Genomic DNA, 21,391 nt, shown 5'->3' with positions numbered 1-21,391 from the left:
GACTAAAAATATCTGGACCTCGCTAAGCTAATTAACACATTCCCTCGCATTGTACTCGCTTGGGTACAGAAAACCCATTCAATCCCATTGTACCTACTTGGTTAAAAAAAGCATTATTTTTTCTCTACCCGAGCGATTACATTGGGAGGGAATGGGTTAATTTCTGAAAATATAAATCCTGAAGATGTTCGGAAAGGATATTAGTCTCCCCATATATAGGTTGAGAACACGTCTTCTAGTGGTTGGAGATGTAAAGATAGATCATCTATTTAAAATGGGGACTTGACAGAAATTTAAAAAATGAACCACAATATTGACGACACAGCCTAAGAGATTGTTCTTATTTCTACAAGAGACACATTCAGACTCAGCTTATTTAAAATACTCGAAATAAACTCAGTTATAAGAAAGTGATTCGCTAAATTATTTTAGAAAGTTGAGTGTTTTTTTCATCTAAATATCATATCAGTATAATAATTTTACCTTTACACTTGTTGTTGTGAGCAATCAGGCTAATCACTAAGTACTATAAACGCTGTAAAGTACGTATCCTGTCTCTCTCAAACTGTACGCACCGAAAATGTTAAGTAAATTCTTAGTTGCGCGCTCTCTCTCTCTCTTTGTATTCCTATTGGCACCAAGTACCTTTGAGTCCTGATTCCTGTTCCGTATATTTATGCTCGTACATTGTTCCCCACAACGTTGTAGTACATAAAATCAACGAACACTCAGAATTGAGACTTCGTATGCCCAGCGATAGAGGGTGTGACCGGGTTAAAAGAAAAAAAATTTCATACTTAGTTCGATGCTCAGAATGTGTGGTTCATGCGTTACGGTAGCCGTTTGAAATCGACCGTCGGATACAAAGCTCAAAGTGTTTGTTGAAAAATTGCAATTCTACACAATAACTAATCAAAAAGAAAATTCAAAATAATAATGAATTAAATATATATTGAAATGGAGAATATGTGTTTAAGAAGAAAGTGAAATAAATGCCTAAGTGATTTAAAGAAAAGTAAGTGTTACTGGTGAAAAAAGCCTGTGAATTTATGCTACACTAGAAGCTTATACACGTAGCAGAATATATAGTTCATAGTTTTCTGCTTGCTGTAGTCGCACGGAGTGCATCATTTTGTGGGGCGAAAATTATGTATCCATAAAAGTTTTTTGCGAATGCAAAGCAGCAAATTACAAAATTAAATATAGTTAAAGATAAAAAAATAATAAATAAAAATAAATAATTAAAAAGTAGAAAAAATGCAGTGAGTGTGTTTAAATTGAAAAATTATGAATTAAGGTACCAAGAAAAATATATATTAAAGAAAAAGGAAGAAAAAAATGTGAAAAATTTTAAAAATATATTTGTCTGTGCTAAAAAAAATATTATATTATTTTTTGATAAAAAATTATTTTCAAATTGTTGTTGTTTATATATTCATTTAGTACACTCCAAAAAAATGCTGCCTGCAAAATCAAGTTTAAAGTTCATACTTAAGCGTTTGCTGCAAATGCTGCCAGTGAAAAAGCACTTTAATTGCATTTTTTAATTAAATCGCAACAACTTCAAGTCCACTCCCTGTCTGCTTGTGTCTGCTTGTGTCTGTAGAATATTTTCTAATATTTGTGCATTGCAACCATACACACACGCATACAAAATCACATACAAATGTATGTATGCGCGGAAATACACAAAACACACATACAAATACATATCTAACATCTAATGTGTGTATTTTTGTATAACGGTGTATAACGGTAAAGTCTATAGACAGTGCTAACCCTAAAGCAGCATCCATGCGAACCACATCACACACACGCACAGATATGAAACCACTTGCAATTACTCAACCAGCAAAAGTTTGTCCTTACACCCGCGCCTGCTACCCCGCGCACATCACCCACCACAACACCACATGCCACATTTATACGCCAAACACAATAGTATCGCGCCTGCCGCAGTCACAGTCGTAGCCGACGTCTTGTAGGCAGGCTGACAGTCGAGCAGTCAACGCCGCTCTCCCACCCCTTCACTGTACATACACACATACATATGTACGTGTATGCGACTGACTTCGACGCCCGCCGACCGTTAGTTGCATTTTACGAGACACTCATATGCTTATGCTTGTCAGGCGCAAGCACGTCCTTATTGATATTCGTACAACACACACACACTTACAAACATAAAAATATGTCTCTGTGTGTGTGTGTGTTCACGATTCGTGCGAGTCAAGGCGACCCTCGTGCAGCACACAATAGGAAGACACATTCAAATAGGAACAGGAATAACACACTAGCAGCGCATTCGAATACTTTAAATGTAGCTGTTGTTGTTGTTGTTATAATTGTTGTTGTGTCGAACTTCAAACAAACCCAAAAAAAAAGTAGCGGATTTTTTAATCAATACACTTTATAAGAGGCACTTGCCTAGCTGGCTGGCAGGCTGATATGGCAACTGTATAACAGTGCTCATACTCTCCCACACACACACACACACACTCGTCAACAACATCGGCACACAGAGAGGCAACACACAGGATACGAGCGTTAACCGGGAGGCGTAGCCTTTAACATGTCACATAATCACAATGAGAGTCACCGTTTGCCGTCAAAATATCAGTTAGTTTATGGCAGAGCAAAAGTTATCTGCATTTCCTGCACTCTCTCAGCAAATTCTGTTCGTAATTGTTTGTGGCACTCACTGTTCGGCGCGGCGAATTCACCGGTTATATTGCGCAAGAATGCATTGACAGGCTGGTACCGTTTGGCATAAATGTAAACAAACAAATGGGCGCGATAAAAATATACATTTGAATGAGTGTCTATGTATGTGTGTGTCTAAAGGTGATTTTAATTCATGAGCGCGATTCTCAGCGCTCTTTTTGCTCAGCGCACTTCATTGAAGTTTTACTCTGTCAATTCCGGGATGAAAATTATACAAATACATATGCAAACAGGGCAGCTAGTGTATTTATTCGGCTTTAAGTACTATAATGAAATTATCCTTTTACAAACACACACACACAAGCACACGCTCACTCATTCATATACAATGTATATAATTATAAGTATTTGTAGGCGGATTTATCCGCAACGAGACTAAACACACACTATGCAAGAGACAGGCGTTAGACAAGGTTTATGTACATAGATACGGAGATTTTTAGGGAGTGTTAAAGTGAATGAATTTAAATTCACGAATTCAAGTTCCTTTTTCCTCAATAATGTAAATCCTTTGAGATTTTAGTTGTTATTATTTGTTTAGCCAAAGATTAAATATCTCCGGGTTTTTTGTAGTATATTCTCTAAATGTACACTTTAATTAAGGAACTAGTATCAACTGTTTCTTATGTTATCGAAAAGGTACTATAACAAATCCCCTCTATAGATTGCGTTATTCAACAAGGATGTCCTGGGATGCTTAGTCGAAAAATCCTTTATATGACGTAAAGTCATCCGAAAAGTTGTAAGCCGACAGAAAAAGTCTCGTATATTTGTCGAGGGATGATCGCTATTAGAAAAACGAATTTAAACGTTGGTCGGATTAGAGCTCGAACCCCCAGGTCTTGAATAATAGTAGTGTGAACAGCTAAAACATATTCGAAAGTTGAAATTAATGATTATTTTTATAAAATAAGTACTATGCAATAGAGAAAGTACTCGTCTCCAATTTTAGGGATTTTCAATAAAACCAATCAAAAGAACATTGACTTTAGACTTTTCGAAAAATGCACCAAAAACAAGAATTAACATCTAGAGCAAAATAAAGAAATTTTCTCCCTTATGAAATAATCAGTCAACGCTTTAGCTTGTTTAAACTCAAAATTTGAAAGTCGTAGATTAGAAAAGTATTTACAACAGTTAACAATGTTACGGACCCTTTTGGAGACTTTCTTTATATTATTAGGCCGTTTTCCAATAGATGTCTCTAGGGTCAAGCACTGGTCGATTAAATCGATTAAATCGTTTTATATCGATCTTGGACATTTGTGTCAACATTAACCCAACAAAATATTTGTAGAGACCTGTTTGCATCCCGAACTTATTCTCAACTGTAAAAATGTCACTTTTTGAGCCGAATTCTCGACATTTGCACGGAATACGCATGCTGGCAGAAATATGGTCAAAAAGAGTAGCTAGTGACGGCCAATATTTTGAATAACATTTTTGTAACCGTTTTTATTCAAAAAAGCCTTAAATTTCCAAAAAAAAAAAAAAAACGGCGGAAGCAAAGCTGTAGACCTAATAATATTTTATATTATTTGACTTTCCAGTACTATTCGAAACCCTATCCAATTGATAATATTCAAAACGGTTGTTTTTAGTAGTTGCTTCTAATAAATCAATTCTGTGAAACTTGGTTATTTACCTCTTTAGTAAACAGGGTTTCATTTCCAAGGTACTGTACTAATTGACAATAGCATCAGAGGGCAAATTAAGCTTACTAAATGTATAAATCATTTCTCTTTGACATACTTCAATATAGCAATCTGAATCGCTGAGATTTGCTGGTGAAATATACGTAGAAATTAGCATACAATTGTCAAAGTCCCAGCAAACATAGTCTCAAATGTCGTCGTTTATTACATAGGATTACGATAATAATTCTCTAGTCGTAAGCAAAGGTAAAGAACAACTTGAATTTTACTTTAATACGATATAATTTATATTAAACTTCGAATAGAGAACTAACATTTTACCAATTGGAGAATTGTATCTTATTTTATTTAAGTACGCAAGGTTTATCTATTGATTCTCGAGTGGTTCTCTAAAGTTAGAGGTTAGAATAGAGGGAATAGTTATCTAATCAATCTATAATCGATAACTAGATGTTTACAGGGGTGGAAATATCATATTAGGAACTACTTCACCTGACTTTATTTTAGTTGAAATGTGTATATTCAATTCTTATCTAATCACTTGAAATTAGTGGGTAATTACGCCACTTAAAGGTATTCTATTATTAGTATTAAAATATATTTCAAATAATTATCAATTTGCTTAACAAACTGTATTTAGCATAGGAAGTAACTTTGGTAGACAAAAGAAACCGGCCTCTAAGGAACAGATACTTTCTGGTATCAGATAAAATGATTAATGGAAAAATCAAAAACGATGGTCTCTTCTTATCGAATTTTTGGTTCTATGGTTTGGTCAAACTATTCTATTTTATTTTATATTCTCTCCTAAGCCCCTATGTTATAAGGCTAAGATTAAGTTTTTCAAATACAGATCACAACTGAATATTTTAACTTAGAAAGCAATTATTATCCTCGAACAAAATTGCGCTCACTGGGTTAACGTTATTAGTAAAGTGTGTGACCCCGCAATGTAGGCAAATAAACTCGGCAGCTTTTCAACCGAAGGGCATATTTATTTAACTTGCAGATTAGGGCTTAGCTTAGTTGCTGTTGCCACACTTGGGTTGCTCTTTGCTTTCGTTGTTTGGAGATGTATTCATACACTGTGTGCTGTATGTGTGCATGAAAAGTAGGTGTGCTTATGTAGGTGGGTGGCTCAATCTATTCAGTTTTCCATACCAATTTAGCCATTAAAGAGTGCATGCAATAAATCTCAGTTAGATACAGCAAAGTGGGCTATTTAAAAAAAGCAAAGCGAAGTGGAGGTAGTAAAGTGCAGAAATAAATATGAATTGGAAGACGTCCAAGTATTATAATATATGGTATGCAGTTAAGATGATGGAGCGGAATGTTGCACATCAACACACACACACTTGTTTCTATGAATAGGGTGCTGCAGAACAGCTTTGAACTACCTTCATTCATGCATATTGCACGCTTTGCTTTAATGAAATGCATTAAGTGCTAATGCATGTTTGTAATCAGGTTTCCATCAACGAAGAATCGAAGTTAATGAGTGCCTCAGTGAGTGTCATTAAAGTGCATCAAAAGCGATAGAGTAAGAATGCAGGACGTGCACCCTAACCAGTGCAACGGTGGATACATGCAGACAAATTCGAAGAATAGAATGTCAAAAGGTAGATGCGCGGACATAAATAATTTCGCTGTATGCATAGTTGATGCTTTTTTCTCAGAGGCGTATCTAGAACAGAATTATTAGGTCCAGTGAATATTTTTTTTTAAATTAAGATTAAAATTTAGATATATAAAACTAGAATATGAATTCCCAAAATAAGTAAAGTTAAAAATTTGCTTTCGTCTTTGCAATGCTTTGATTTTGCTCAGGGGGTCTGATTTTACAAGGGGTCTGAACCTCTTTAGATGGAGATATGGGGACTAATGTCTTTAATTTTGATGAACTTTTTTTTCCTAAGGTGGATAAACCTTATTAAAAGTCGGAAATGATATCTCCTCACGTTGGTGGAAGCTCTAAAAACACAGCATTGAACCATCTGAAACATTTCCAAAAGAATTTTGAGGAATGCTGTTGAATTCGTTCCGGTTAAAATCGTGGTGCGTATCTATTATATAGACCCAACTGTCTGGGTCCGTACATTGCACTCTTCCAACCAAGCTAAGACCGACAGATAGTTCTTTGTATTCTTGTGTGCTTCGATATTATTTGTAGATCATGATTAGTTCGAGAACTTTTCGAAGGAAAATCAATTGAAGTTATTGGGTAGAACTAAAGTGGATAAAACTCAAACACTTCATAATTTTATGAGTTATAGAAGTTCATAGGTCCATAAATCTGGTACTTCTGGAAGCACTAGTCCAAGGTTTTTTATGAATTCATATGTTTCACAGAAAGTTGGGTCTATTTACAATTACTTCCCGGAAAAAAATGTTCCAGTTTTTTTTCCTTTTTAGGGTATACCTCTGAGGATATCTTGATTTAATGAAAATACTTTCATAGGCTTTACAAATCGAAAGTACGACAGAAAATTTGAGTTAAGAATTTCAAGATTCCGAGAATAAGTAACATCAACCCCTTTTAAAGTCTCTCGTGGCACTGACAAACATGCGTCTTACAAAGAATACTGTTACATTAATAGGGAGACATGTTGACGACACGACTGAATGGCAGTCAAGCGACGCCGACACTTCAAGTACCACTCGAGATCATGATCCATGGGTGTCTTGTGGTTGTTGCTGTACATCTTTTACTAGAATTTGTCTTTGCATATGCTTTCTTTGTTGTTGTTATTGCTTTGTTGCACTCTTGACACACTTCCGGTACTTTGTCAAACTTAAGTACGTGTGTGTGTGTATGGGGGGCTTTAATTTCAATATGTGTAGGTGTGCTCTAATTCACCAAAACAAAAGAAGTGCTCCTTTTAAATTTCATTTTTTTCTTTACTCCCTTTCTTCTTTCTATTTTTTGCTTTCTTCCCATCATCAACAATGGATCTAGTGTAAAGTGTTTCGGTGTGTGGCTTCATTTCCTTTTGCGAAAAAGGTTCAGCCATTAAATAACACAACGACAACAGCAACAACAACAGCCACAGTCATCTACCACACAATCTCAACATTAGCATCAACATCAGCATACAGGAACCTGCTCAGCGCTTTGGCTGATAACATCGGCGGCGCTAACATTGTCACCTCTCGGCTTGTTTGCTTGCGAAACGTCGCATCTCCGCACCATCGCGTCACGTACACGCGTGCCCTCTCACCTATGCGCCGCTCGGACCTGATAGTCGCGGTGTATTTGTATTAAAGTGTGTGTTGTTGGTTTTTGTGTTCGGTTTATACGAGTATGTACTTAAGCTCATAAACGGATTTAAGAAATTCAAAAAAGGAAAAGGTGGCAAACGAGTGAGCGGGAAGCAGCCGTAACGAGTAGACGTTGCGAAAGAGACATTAAATTAATTGGGGCTTTTGTGTGAAAATGGGTGATTATCATCATGAATTTACGGACCAATATAGGGTGCCGGTCATCGCGAAACTTCTGCATGCATTGCCGCACTACAACATCACTTTCCACAAAATCAACAGCACATTTCGCCCGAATGATGAAATCTATTTGGAGGTGAGTGTGTTATTAATGGTATTTCAATGTCTATTGAATATATTTAAGCTTTAATTGGACTTTTATCATAATTTCTAATTATAATTGTATCTAATAACTCATTGAATGAAGAATAGAGAAGAGGTATTTTGAAGTAGATTCCTTTAGGAAGCAACTTATGTTATTCTATTATATAAACGAATCTTTTTCTTCTTCTTGATGTACTAGTATGTTCTAACATCATGAATTTCAGTCCTTTTTTACAGTAATCTGTATTGAAATCAAGAAGATAGTCTCATTTTATTCCTCAACTATCATCAAAATCCATCGATTGTGCTTGTGATGTTCTGATACTCTTCCTAACCTATAATCGAATCGCAGGCGGTGAATTTATATTTAATATCAATCTAGAGCGTTGAGTCTTATTTGCCTTGTATAATTACTACGGACGGCGAAAATATAATCTGTTTTCGGCAGATTGTAGACTTTATAACCCGTTAAGGGGTTAAACCCCGATAGGGTTCCATATCTACATACGGCACACAAGTAGTACAAGGACTATTATACAATCCTCATTAGTCTTAGGTATTACACTTTATAACGAATAGATTAAGTGAATATAAAATATAAAATATACAGTTCCCGAAAAAATACCGCAAGTACCCAGTTTTCTAGGGATGACATTGAAAACACGATCTTAATGAGATGATCCACATCTCTGAGCGTCAAAACGAACTAGAATGTATCAACTTAAATCGATTATCTCAGAGGAATTAACTAACCGACTGCTCAAAGCTACGGGTTGAAGAACCGAACCGAACCGATACCGATACTGATTCACGGATTTCTAGATAGAAGCTTGTAGAGAGTTTTTTTTTTTGGCAACATTCTATAAAGAATGCTCAGTCATATGATCTGAGAGAAGATCATCTTACAAGGTGAAATCTTCACTAGTCTGGAAATGTTTAAAAACATGCCAACAGGGAATCGTTAAGGATTAACAAAGATATTACTGAGGTATAGGGGAAATTATATAGTGGGCTATCTGTCTTAGAAAAGGGCATTTAGCAGAAAAGACCGCCAAAAGTCAGTCCGTTGGAAGAAATAAGAGGAAGAATAACTATAAGTTGCAGTATGTATGTATATCTCGGTATAAATCTATTTGCCAATTCAGTAAAAATATTGTGTTAGGTAACTATAGTGCCAGTCAGACTATTTTACAAAATCACCAATGCTCTTCTTCACCCTTCGAAAATAGCTACAGCTAAAATAAAAACGCCGGTATCCTATATGATTATAAAAAACTGGAGATTGGATTTAAAATTTGTAGAAATGTAGAAAATTTAAAGAAATCGCTCTATATTATCCCATTACTCTCATATATCCAAAATAAAGAATTTAATCCATTCGATATATTAAAATATAGTACGTGTGACTTCATTTGATTTGGTACAAAAAATGGAAGAAATGATTATCGACTTTCTCCAGGACAAACTGATCTCCATAGAGCCAGTAGGCGTTTAAGTAGCTTCTCTTAAAATAATTTATAATAATTAGTCTTAAACTATATTTTGTTTAAATAGCTACTAATATACATACAAATGTCTACATATATGTTAACTACGCACTATCATTCCAATACTTAATAAACTTTATCTTTGTCACTTATAGAGTTTGGGTATATTGGGTTCCGTGCCGGCCGCGCTCCTCATCATATCACTACTTGGATTGCTGCTCTACTTAATGACACGATGTTGTGATAGAAAACCACGACCAGCACATTCCATTACGAGTTTGAAAGTTGCACTCTCCATTGTAACGGTAATGTGCTGTGCGGCGATAGGACTCGGTAAGTGTTTTCGAAAATTTGAAATTCTGCTATCAACTTAATTAAATCAAAGATGGTGACTGTTATGGGTTATATGTTGGAAGTAGCAACAAATAAAAAGGTGAAAAGTTTGACGCTTGTACAAAAGTTATCCTTTTTTTGTATAATTTCATTAAATTTCCATAAAAATTACAAAGTTGATAATAAAATTAATTAATATGCACTTTACACAAGTAAACTTGTTACGGAGAGTTTTTTCTACTTTTAGTTTTACTACCTAAGGTATAGTGTATTAATATTTCAATTATATTTGAATTGGGTGTGTCCATTTTGGTAAGGGATTACTTTGATGATTGGCACTGGCACTCCCAACAACATATTTGCGGGAATACTTTACAATAACAACTCCAACTTAATATATATGTAAATTTATTTGAGTATAAGTATAATGTAACTAATCACATAATAGTTGAACTATCGACTGCGAACGGTAGGTAACCAAAGGCAAATAAAGCGAAAAGCCAACCCTTATGCTCAGCTGAGCATTTGAAAAGGCCCTTCTTATGTACTGTAACACCTTTAAAATGTGAAATAAAGGTACAGTTATTTCTATCGCAATAATATATGAGGCGTAGCTTGTTCTAATCGATGATTAATATACGGTAGTGGAGCGTGTTACACGCCATTCGACAGTCAATCAAAAGGGAATACAGGATTTTGTATGTAAAATTATGTTTTTGTTGGAAGAGCTTATGGGTGTTGGTCAAAGGTTTACTGATTTTTAGGAAAATACACGAACGGAATTACCAAATTGGTGAGGTACTTCACTAGGCAATTTACGAGAAATTGGTTAATATGTATTTGTCACTGTTTTAGGTTAGACTTGGAAGAATTCTTGATACATTTTATCTATTTTAGTTTATTCCTAGAAAGTTTAGTCTTGGTTGTAATCACAGAACTTTTTATGACCTTTAATCTATATAAAACTTGGGGGATCTCAAGTCGAACTCTCGTTTGTTCTTTCTGTAAATGTTTGAAAATCCCCCGGTTCAATTAGAAAACGTTTTTGTTGTTGTAGTAGCGGCATAAATCATCCTCCAACTAATTTTGAGGAATGTTACCGATTTCACAGTCCTTGGCCGAATAAAAATCTGGGTCCGTTTCGATTACGTAGAACCGACTGCCGTGGGAATGGAATTTAGAGCATGCATTCGATTACGGTCTGTCATGAAATCGGACCCTTATCAATGGATGACTTCACTGATACATAGAATTAGATTAGAAGATAGGGTCAACAGTCTCACGTGATGTTCAATGAAAAGGAAGGTCCTTTGGACATTAAAATCACTTTTTATTAATGTTGCATGACGGATAAGTCAGCAAGCCATTTAGTCTTCGATATTAATTTCTTGGAAAGGTTCAGACAACTCATAACTGATTACATACCTAAATTTAGAGAAAATACTTGAAAGATCTTGGGTTGCGATTACGGAGAGCTTTTCTCTGTACGTGGACTCTGTCAATAGTAAGTGTAAAACTAGCGACGACCTCAAATTAATGGTTTGGATCACTGGGGATGAAATACGGATACTAATTTATCTCTCCTACGTCTTGTACAAAGAGGAAATAAATTAAACCCAGCTATAGATCACTATCTAGCCTTAACATGAACGGAAGTTCCTGAGAAGCTTTAAGCTTTAGTTTCACTATTTTTTATCAAAATGGACCGTAATCCCAAGTTCGGTTTCGAGTTTCGGGATAACGGTTAGTATTAACTAACAAATTAAAAACGAGTTCACTTACTTAATTGAGATATATGTAATGACAAAGAACTTCAATATCTCCATTCAACTACCATCCACTTATCCTCCACAGGCTTATATGGCAACGATGATCTACACAATGGACTGCTGGAAGTGTTGACTGCCGGACGCAAGGTTGATAATCTGGTTACCACCATACGAAATCAGACGCACATACTCGAGAATACGTTGAAGAATCGCATACGGCCACAGCTCGTTGAGTTGGCTGATATCTTTGATCAACCTGTCGCCAATCAGACTGCGCTCTCCATACTCTTCGTGTCACTGAACATTGTGCAGGGCAATGTGACGCTGGCCACTAATGCGGCTGGTGATATACGTCGACCGTTGTTGGGTATTTCTATGACACAGTTTTTGTCGGTATGTTTGGACATATAATACACATTTGTTGTTTGTTTTTACGAAAAGGAGAGAAATAATTTTTTGTCTTCAAATATTTTATAGCGTGGCGATCAGTGGGAACTCATACGCTGGCCGGGCACTGTGGCCACACTGGCGCTGCTATTGGTGCTGTGCGCCGTCTTATTGGTGGGCGTGGCACGTCATTCACGTTGTGCACTCATTTTATTCAGTGTTTGTGGTCTACTTGCCGTAACTGGTTCTTGGCTAATGTCTGGGCTCTACCTCTCATCTTCCGTTGCTGTGGGCGATCTTTGCATTAATCCGGCTGATTTCTTAGTCTCCACTTCACCACGTGATCTTCCCACGAATGTGCTACTGCATTACACTCAATGTGAACCCGGCCACACCAATCCATTCACGCAACGTTTGCGTGAGTCGCAAAATTCGCTGAACAATGCACGCAGCGCCATGGCTACGGTGATGAAAATATCATTGGTGCTCTTCAAGTCGTCGGGGTTGCAACCCAAATTGGGCGCGGTCAATGCGGATTTGAATAGCAGTGAACGGTTGCTCACCCAACTCACTGCCTTGGTGGATTGTAAGGCTGTACATCACAATTTCTTGGCTGCTGCAAGAGGACTCTGCGAAGGTGGCCTACTCGGTTTGGTCTTGATGTTGATTGCGAGCTTTATTGCTGCGATCCTTTTAACGATTATGGTTTGGGTTGATTCGCACACATGGATCTATATACGTAAGCGTAATGATTATGCTCAAGTTGATGAGCCGTCGTATATTTCACATCCGGCACCACAAAATCATCAGCAAATGATGAATGCGGCACGTACGCTGCCGCGCAACCACAACGGGTGAGCATGTCCCTCATGTGAGATTTGTTTAAATTTGTTTGTTCGAACATCTTTTCCAGGCACTTCAGTCCGCCGGTGATCAGTGGCTCGCACACCTTGCAGCATCCGTCTAAGCGACAGCAGCACGAGATGATGGCGCACGCGCACATGCAGCAGAACATGAGGGCTATGGGCACGCATACGCTGGGTCGTTTGCCGTCGCACAATCATAGCCCTACCCACTTGACTGGTAAGTGTGTGTGTGTGAAGCCAACGTGTTTCATTCGGCCATCACTCGACCTCCATCTCTATGAACTCTTCAAAGTAGTAGTACTATATTCCATTTCCAATTTTTCTCACTGATCAAATATCACGCTTAATCACGTTAAACTCCTCACTCACCTCCACGCCATCCATCCGCCTCGCATTCCTCACTAACATAATCTACGCCTACAAATTGCAGGTCCCAATAACGGTAAATATGCTACATTAAGCAAACAATGCAAAACTTTGGAAGCCAATGATTTTTACTGAAAATCACCAGTAGCCTGTAGCGATCCAGCACGAGGTCAACCGGCACTCCAGCAGCAACAACAAGCGGCACAACAACAACTCGCCCAGCAGCAAGCTCAACAATTGGCCGGCCAACCGATCTATTGTCATCATCCGCATCCACATTCGCATGCCGCTGTCGCCGCCGCGGTGCAACATCAACATGCCATCTATCATCAACAGCAACAACAGGCCGCTCAACAATATGGCACCTATGCCACAGCAGCTCATCCTCAGCATCACATGACAGCTGCTCAGCAGGGTCAAATATATCAACAAATACCGGCTCATATTGCGGCGCTGCAGCCAAATGGCAATCCGCATTCGATCTACCAGCCGCTGGTGGCTGTTAGTCAAGGATCAATTTATGTCTCGAATATGGCAACTATGCGTCGTCAGAACTCACAGGGTCAAGGTCATCCACAAATACCGGCCCATCATGTACCGCCACATCAGCAACAGCAGCCACCACCACCAAATCAACAGCAACAACAGTCACACAATCAAATGAAATCGCCACAGGATGGTTTGCATCATCGTGATATACCAGCCACATCGGGCATGGATACAGCAATCTATGATCGTGATAAACAGATCTACAAGTGTTCAACACTGCGTCAAGGTGGCAAATTCGATCCCAAGTATAAGCCATCGATACTGAATTGCCCATTACCTGAGATACCGAAGGACGCAGAGCCAGCCCGGGTTGAGTCTATTTATCAACAGCAACAGAGTTACTCGAAGTAAGTGAATCGTTTTTCTGTTAAACATTGACTGTCTGTCAGTTTTATATTCTGAATTGTCTAAAGCTCTTAGCTTGTAGCACATTTTGAGAGCTTTCACATACATAAAAGTTTTCTGTTCCACTAAAGTATGTTTGTTGATTATGTATTATAACATTGTTAAAGAGGAAACTATTATTATAAGCTTAGTCCATGAGCTTTTACAATTATTTTGAAAGCTTTCACATTTACGAAAGCTTTCGATTCCAATAAAATATGTTTATGGTGTCTTATAATTCATTGGTATAAACGAAACTTTTATTAAAAGTTTTTTCAGAGAGCTTTCACAGTTTTGAAAGCTCTCTTTTTAAACGTTCTGGCATCAATTTTCAATATACACTTCTTGAACATTGTTACGTCCGAAAAGAGTAGTTAAATGATAGGTCGCTGAAGCTCTTAAAGAATCTTAAAGATCTGTTGTCCTGGGATTAATTCGATCTGTCCGTTGTTATTATCGGAAGGAATAGTTATTGAGTGATCTCTGAAAAATTAGCTTTATAATCGATCGTTTAACGGCTTAAGAAGGATATTCTTTTGGGGTTTTAAAAAAGCTAGGGGGTTTATTGGGCCGAAAAAGCGACTTTAGTGTCTCGTTATCTAATAATAATAACGAAGAGTAAAATTTACCCATCGTCCGTCTATTGTAGATGCTACAAGGTTAAGAGAAGGCTCTTTCATTTTTTCGTAAACCTTTTCTTTCTTTAATTTTTGATCTATAAGGAGTATCTAAAGTTTTTTTGGAATATTGTCCAGCTACTCGCTTTCTTATATATTATAATTTATGTAACATCTCTCAGAAGAATACTACGACTCACAACAAAAATTCTCCTTACAACTTTAAGATCCATTAAAATGTAACTGTGTAAATCATACTCATTTCTCTCTGCCATTCCATGAAATATGACTAATGATTAACAAAAAACAAAAACTTTATGTAATTTATTGTGTCACAGGACGCTGCAACGGCCACCCATGAAACTGCCACCACAGATGAAAGCCATACCACCGCCACGAATTGGCACACCCACATCGCCACCGCCACCGAACGCGAATGCGCACCCCGAACACCAACAACATGCGGCTACGCAGCAACAACAACTGCAACAACAACAACAAATGCAAAATGGTGCAGCGACTGTGGTGGATAATCGACAGTCGAACGACGATTCATCATTACCGCTGCCACCACCGCCACTCGAAGCCACAACGGATGTGGGCAATATCGGTGTGAGTAGTGGTGGTGTTGGCATCGGTTCACCACCCAAAGCTGGGCATGGTTTGAATAACAATAATAACAACAACATCAACTCGAAAAGTAACAACAGCAACAATTGTCAACAAAACAACAGTAACAGCAACAACGGCAGCATCAACAACGGTAGCAGCAATGGCAGCAGTAGCAACAATGGTGGCAACAATGCCGGCAGCAACAATAGTAACGGCGCCAATACATTGCCGTTACACAATGGCAGTTCGGCGAATAATATGGATGATGATGACGACTTGCCGCCACCACCACCGCCCGCCATCACAGACGACTCCAACTATGCAGTGACGGAACTGTAAGAAAGGCAACGACCCAAAAACGAATGAGCGCACGAGAACAAAAAGCAGAAAATGAAAAAATACGAAAAAAACAATTTCTTTGAAATAGTTTAAGTGAGACTTTTGACTTCAAGACTAATTGGTCGTATGTGGGTGGAAGGATGTCGGGTGTGAAGAAAGCAATAAGTAATGTACTCGTAGTCTTGCGCGCGGCTAGCGGTACACACTGCCGCTGTGTCGTTGTGTCGTTGTTTCATAGTTCGTGTAGTTGTAGTTTTTAAGATTCCAGTTAATGTTGTTGTTACGAATCTGGGTAATATAAAGGATAATGCATAGACCTAAATACATACAAACATACAGACATACATTTATAGAAATATATGTATATGCATACCATAAATAACAAAAGATGAGTAATACTTAAATCGAGTAGAGATAAGCATGGAGACATACATAAATACTAATGTGTAAGCATATATAAACACACACAGCTGTTTGTATGTGTGTGACATACATTAGTAAGCAAATAAGCAAATAAGTAAATAAATAAATGAAAAAAAATGTAACTACATAGTTGAAAGGAATTAATGAGATTTAATGGTGCATTTAAATATAAATTTGTTACAACTATACAAAGAAACGACGTTGAAAGTAGACTATTGCCGCAGAGCAATTCGTGAAACTTAGCGAAAAAATGAAAAAAAAAAAAAATGAGAAACAAACGTATGAGCGTTCAGCAATGCTACTGGCTAAATGAAGAAATGGTGAGAAATTATTTGTGAATATGTAAGAAACGCTAAAAAAAATAAATAAATATAAAGTGTAAGTAAACGGAAGAAACGCTGAAGACATAAGTACTTCGATGTGGACACAATGCATGTGTAAATGCAAAATTATATTTTTTACGAAATATTAAATTTTTTAATTAATAAATCTTTGAAATATACATTATATATATTATTTAATATATTTTTATTACTTAGAATTTTTATTTAAAATGTATTATAACTAAAATCGGTAATTCGAGAACAGTGGCTCTCGCTTAACGCCTAAAAGTATGCAACGATTTTAATACTGCGCACAAAATGTCGTAGAATCTCGCTCCAACAATTGCTATTATTATTATATTTTATTTTTATTATTATATTTTATTATTATTATTTTATTAAATTAAATTATTTTAGATTCATTTAATATTTAAATTATTTCTAGCAAGTCCATAAACAATACAAGACGTCAATCAAACATATGCGTTGTATGTAAATAGAAAAGACAACATTTTATTGAAAATATCTGTAGCATAGCACGGTTTTTATTAGAATCTATGTACATAGACCTACTTATACATACAATACTATATATACCGTACTTATAAGGGTAGTTGTAAGTAAGCAATGAACTTATATAGGGTGTATCAGCAGGAGATGATGGCAAACCCCTTTTTTGCTTTATAAAAAAAGATGTCAAAAATGTATGGGGCTTCACAGGAGAATAAGTGGAATATTGGAAAAAAAGCAGAGAGAAAGTTTCCAATAAAAGAATGTGTAAAACGATGTGGTACCGAAGAAGTGGTAATGCTCTGGTAGAGATGTGAAGCGACTTATTAACTTACTATTTTATAATCTGACAAATAGGGGTTTTGTAACGCGCAACTCCTGCTGAAACACACTTTATAATCAGAAATTAAATAATTTAAGAATATACTTTTGGGGAAAAACACAAAAATCGACATTATAAGATCTTAAAGTTTAAGTTTTCCTGCTGAATTTTTTAAATTTGCTAATTATTTTGATCAGATGAATTTCATCTTAATTTGTAAGAATTTCATTCCATTCAAGTATAACACTTTCTAAACGTTTCTAACACTTTCTCACAAGCTCCCTAGTTCAGAATTAATCTATATAGGTACAAATAAGAAGTATAATTTAGGATTTTTATGTTGAAAGAAACATAACAAATAATGAAGCTTATTATACACCAATAGAGCAAGATCAGCGCAATATCTGCGCTATAGTATAGTGAGTGCGAATCACAAAATTATACCAATTATTCAAACAAACTGACATCACTTGCGATCCTCAGAAGGAAAAAATTTTTTCAACAAGAGAGCAGCGCTCATAGGGAAAGTAGTAGAGAAGTTGGAAATGGAAGACACCTGTAACTTACGAGTATATGTCGTTAAATACTTATATATGTTGAAATCGGTCAATTCGAAAAAAATCGACAATTTTTTTATACTTTTATATGATAGGATACGTTCTTAAGAATGTTATCTAAAATTTTTATAGCGATTTTTTGCAGTAGAAGCGAAGTTATAGCGTTTTGCAACTTGCTCCGATTTCATTTTTTCGTTTAAATTTTCATATCAATGTTTTGAATTTTTCATTACATTTTATCAGATGAAAAATGTAGCATTTTTGAGTAAATCGTTCCTGTTTGTATAAAAAAAATGTTTCTCATATCAATGAATCGTTCAAGGACACCACAAGTCCCCATACTAACGAAATTTGTTTGGTTTTATGTTTTCAGTTGAGCTGATGAACTGTAATCGTAGTCACGGCAAATCTCTTAAAAGACGCATTTTGCATAAAATGTCATAACTTTGGCAATTATTAGTATTTTTTATATTCTTGGGCTGATTTTACAGATTAGACATTGTACTACGCAGTGGTAAACCAAGTATTCAATAAAAATATGGATACATACCTATAAAGAAAATCAAAATTTTTGCAATTTTTCCGCACCTCAACATATATAACCTCTTAAAGAGTTCTTTCAATTATGACTTCTTCTTCTATAACACTGAAACAATTAATAGTTTTCCAAAATTCAAATTATTCTGAAATTACAATTTCCCCCCTTTCCGTATATATTTAGCTTCATAACCATGTTGAGAACTACAAGAGCACATGATAGTGGGACCAAAATGCATTTAAGTTATATCATTAAACTATAAAAACAGGAATTTTTTAATTAATTTCTTGTCAATATTTATCTTCAATTTTCAGTCGAAATTAAGATATAATGAGGAAATGTGTTTTTACCCCAATTGTGTAATCTTAAAAACACTGTAAATATTAAAAAACGAAATTCATGCATTGGATACTCTTGCATTCACTTCAAACAGACCCACTTGAAATAAGAAAGATCAGCAAATAAAAATAAATGAAGAAACACCAAACCGATTATATACTTATATATTATATAGAAAACGGTTAACTTACACCAATATTAATTAATAAAATTAAGTATGTGGCATAGTTTTAAAGGGACTTCCAACTGTAACAGAGATCCAATGCATTTAAAGGCAAAAAAACAAAACGAAGAAAAATATATAAAAATATTTAAGCATAAAAACAAAACAACGTTCGAATAGTCTACAAAATTGTCAGCAACTATATGAAAAATAAAGAAAAATTTAAAACAAAAAAGGGTGCAAAGTTTGGCGACGATTTGGTAAATAAATGCGACATAGCATGTTCTAAATATGACTAATTATGTACTAATTGCAATAAACTGATTAATGTAACTGAAACAAAACACTGCTAAAGACGTTAACGAATGACTTTTGTATATATATACATACATATATATATACGCAGTAACCAATTTACCAATATTTATATAGTTATACAAATATTATGATAGCGCATGCTTACATAACTAATATAATTAAATATAAATGAAATATACTACTACATATTTAATTAACGAGAAATTAATAAAAACAAATTGATAATTTTATTAACGAATTCTTTTGATAAAAGCCTCTACACATACACGTACATACACATCACATACAGATTTACCATACAAACACATATACACACTAACAAATAGTTAAACCAATAAACTTACACGCTCATACACATATTATATATTGTATGTGTTTTTGTATAGAAATTTTTACATACTTACTTGATATATACATACTTAAATACAAAATAAATATTATATACAAAACAGCAATACAGAAAAAACATATTATATATATTTACATTATAGCTGCTTTTCATAAGCGAGTAGCAAAAGAATGCGCAATTCGGTTGAAATTTTGACGATAATTTTGAAGACATAATTTTTTTCAAAATTTATGTGAGAGAGAGAAGTGATTTTTTGAAAATTTTTAACAAATCTAAATAATTTTTGAAAATAAGCGAGGTTATGTTGTTGTTTTAAATGCATTTTCTTACTTTGGCGTGTATTCTTTTGTCGCTCGCCTACCAGAGAACGTGGCTATAATGTACTAAAATGCATACACCAATAACGGCAGTAATTATGTCTAAGAATCCACACAGCGAATGAGTGTCGATTTGTTTGAGATTAACAGTTTTACTAATATTGTATTTTCGAGTGGTTTTTTATGCAATTTTTGAAGTTTTGAAAGCCGAAAATATTTGATGAAAATTTTGTAATAGAAATTTTTTTCGAAACTTTATAAAACGTATCAAATGCTCACGTGACTTCAGTTTATCGTAGCTTAATGCATTTCTCATTTGTATACTTTCAACTTTATTGCTCAAATATTGACTCACATTACAACCAAGGCAATGAAACCATAGCAATCATGAATATTTCGTAACAACAAACCAAATAGGCTGAACCATTAACCAATTTTGAAGCGCCAAGACATTTTTTAGAAGCAAAGAAGTAATGAATAAAAAACAAAAAAAAAGTAAATATAAATTAATAAATAGTGAAAAAAAAAAATAATTTTAAATTTCATGTGGCAACACTAAAATTGTAGCGTTTGCCGCAAATCCATACTTTTAATTCCAACATTTAAGCGAGACAAAAATTTTTGGTGTGTCTGTAAGTACCCCAGAACGATTAATTAATCCAATGGCTAACAATAAAATGTACAAAATATTTTGTATAAAAAAAGATAAATAAATAAAAATAAAAAAAAAAATACTAAAAAATTAACAAAAAAAATATTATACTTATGTATCACTTTTATATTCGCTTTATTACGAAATAAGGTTATGTATTATGCGTAGAAAGTATAATTGAAGAAAGCATGTAAGATAGTTATATAATGAATAATGGAGATAAGCAACAAACAGTTAAACGCGTTAAGTAAACATTTAAAATAAAGTAGCAGAAAATATGTTTGGAGACGATTGATATAAATGTTAAATAATTTAGAATAATTAAGTGTGTAGAGCAGAGGCTTTGAAAAAATTAAATAAACTATTTTCATTCGACAACGCAAAGCAAGCGTATATTTATGTATATGAATTATTTAAGTAAGTAACAAAAGAACTGATTTTTTTTTAATAGAAAGAATTTTCAGTTTTGTAAGTTAGGAAGATTACGCACAGTTTCATTTTACATTTTTAATATTACATTTTTTTTAATTTTTTGTTATACACATTACATTGAAGCAATTTGGATTAAGAGCATATTACACAAGTAATTGCAAAAGTTGCATATATACATACACACACATATATATATATCAATATAAACGTAAAATCTGTGTTAAGTGTTGTCGTACTCCTTGTAGTAGTTATAAATTATAAATAAATAAATATAGTTAAAATATAAATTTATAATAAGCAAATAAATTGAAAAAAGAAACGTAAACGAGTATACATATATTAAATTTAGATACTTGTGTGTTTAACTATAAAAAATTAATGTATTAAATAAATAAAATAAAAAAAATAAAAAAAAATCAAATATTTATAAAAACCAATAGCTAAATAAAATCTAAAATATATTTTTTTCTTTTTATAC

General features: G+C 34.8%; 1 protein-coding gene across 1 annotated transcript; it reads left to right on the top strand.

Moving 5' to 3' along the window:
• The first annotated feature begins 871 nt into the window (after window positions 1-871).
• Window positions 872-20,166, top strand: LOC105210551 (protein tweety). The gene is made up of 9 exons (XM_029039255.2): window positions 872-1,015; window positions 7,336-7,953; window positions 9,604-9,781; window positions 11,636-11,943; window positions 12,028-12,791; window positions 12,851-13,020; window positions 13,234-13,245; window positions 13,318-14,065; window positions 15,058-20,166. The coding sequence occupies exons 2-9, from the start codon at window positions 7,813-7,815 to the stop codon at window positions 15,668-15,670; spliced, it is 2,934 nt and encodes a 977-aa protein (XP_028895088.1). The 5' UTR covers window positions 872-1,015; window positions 7,336-7,812; the 3' UTR covers window positions 15,671-20,166.
• The last annotated feature ends 1,225 nt before the right edge of the window (window positions 20,167-21,391 follow it).

This window comes from Zeugodacus cucurbitae, chromosome 5 (assembly GCF_028554725.1).
Source record: "Zeugodacus cucurbitae isolate PBARC_wt_2022May chromosome 5, idZeuCucr1.2, whole genome shotgun sequence".
NCBI lineage: Eukaryota > Metazoa > Arthropoda > Insecta > Diptera > Tephritidae > Zeugodacus > Zeugodacus cucurbitae.
The sequence above is the reverse complement of the archived record's forward strand: the minus strand, read 5'-3'. Positions and strand labels throughout refer to the sequence as shown.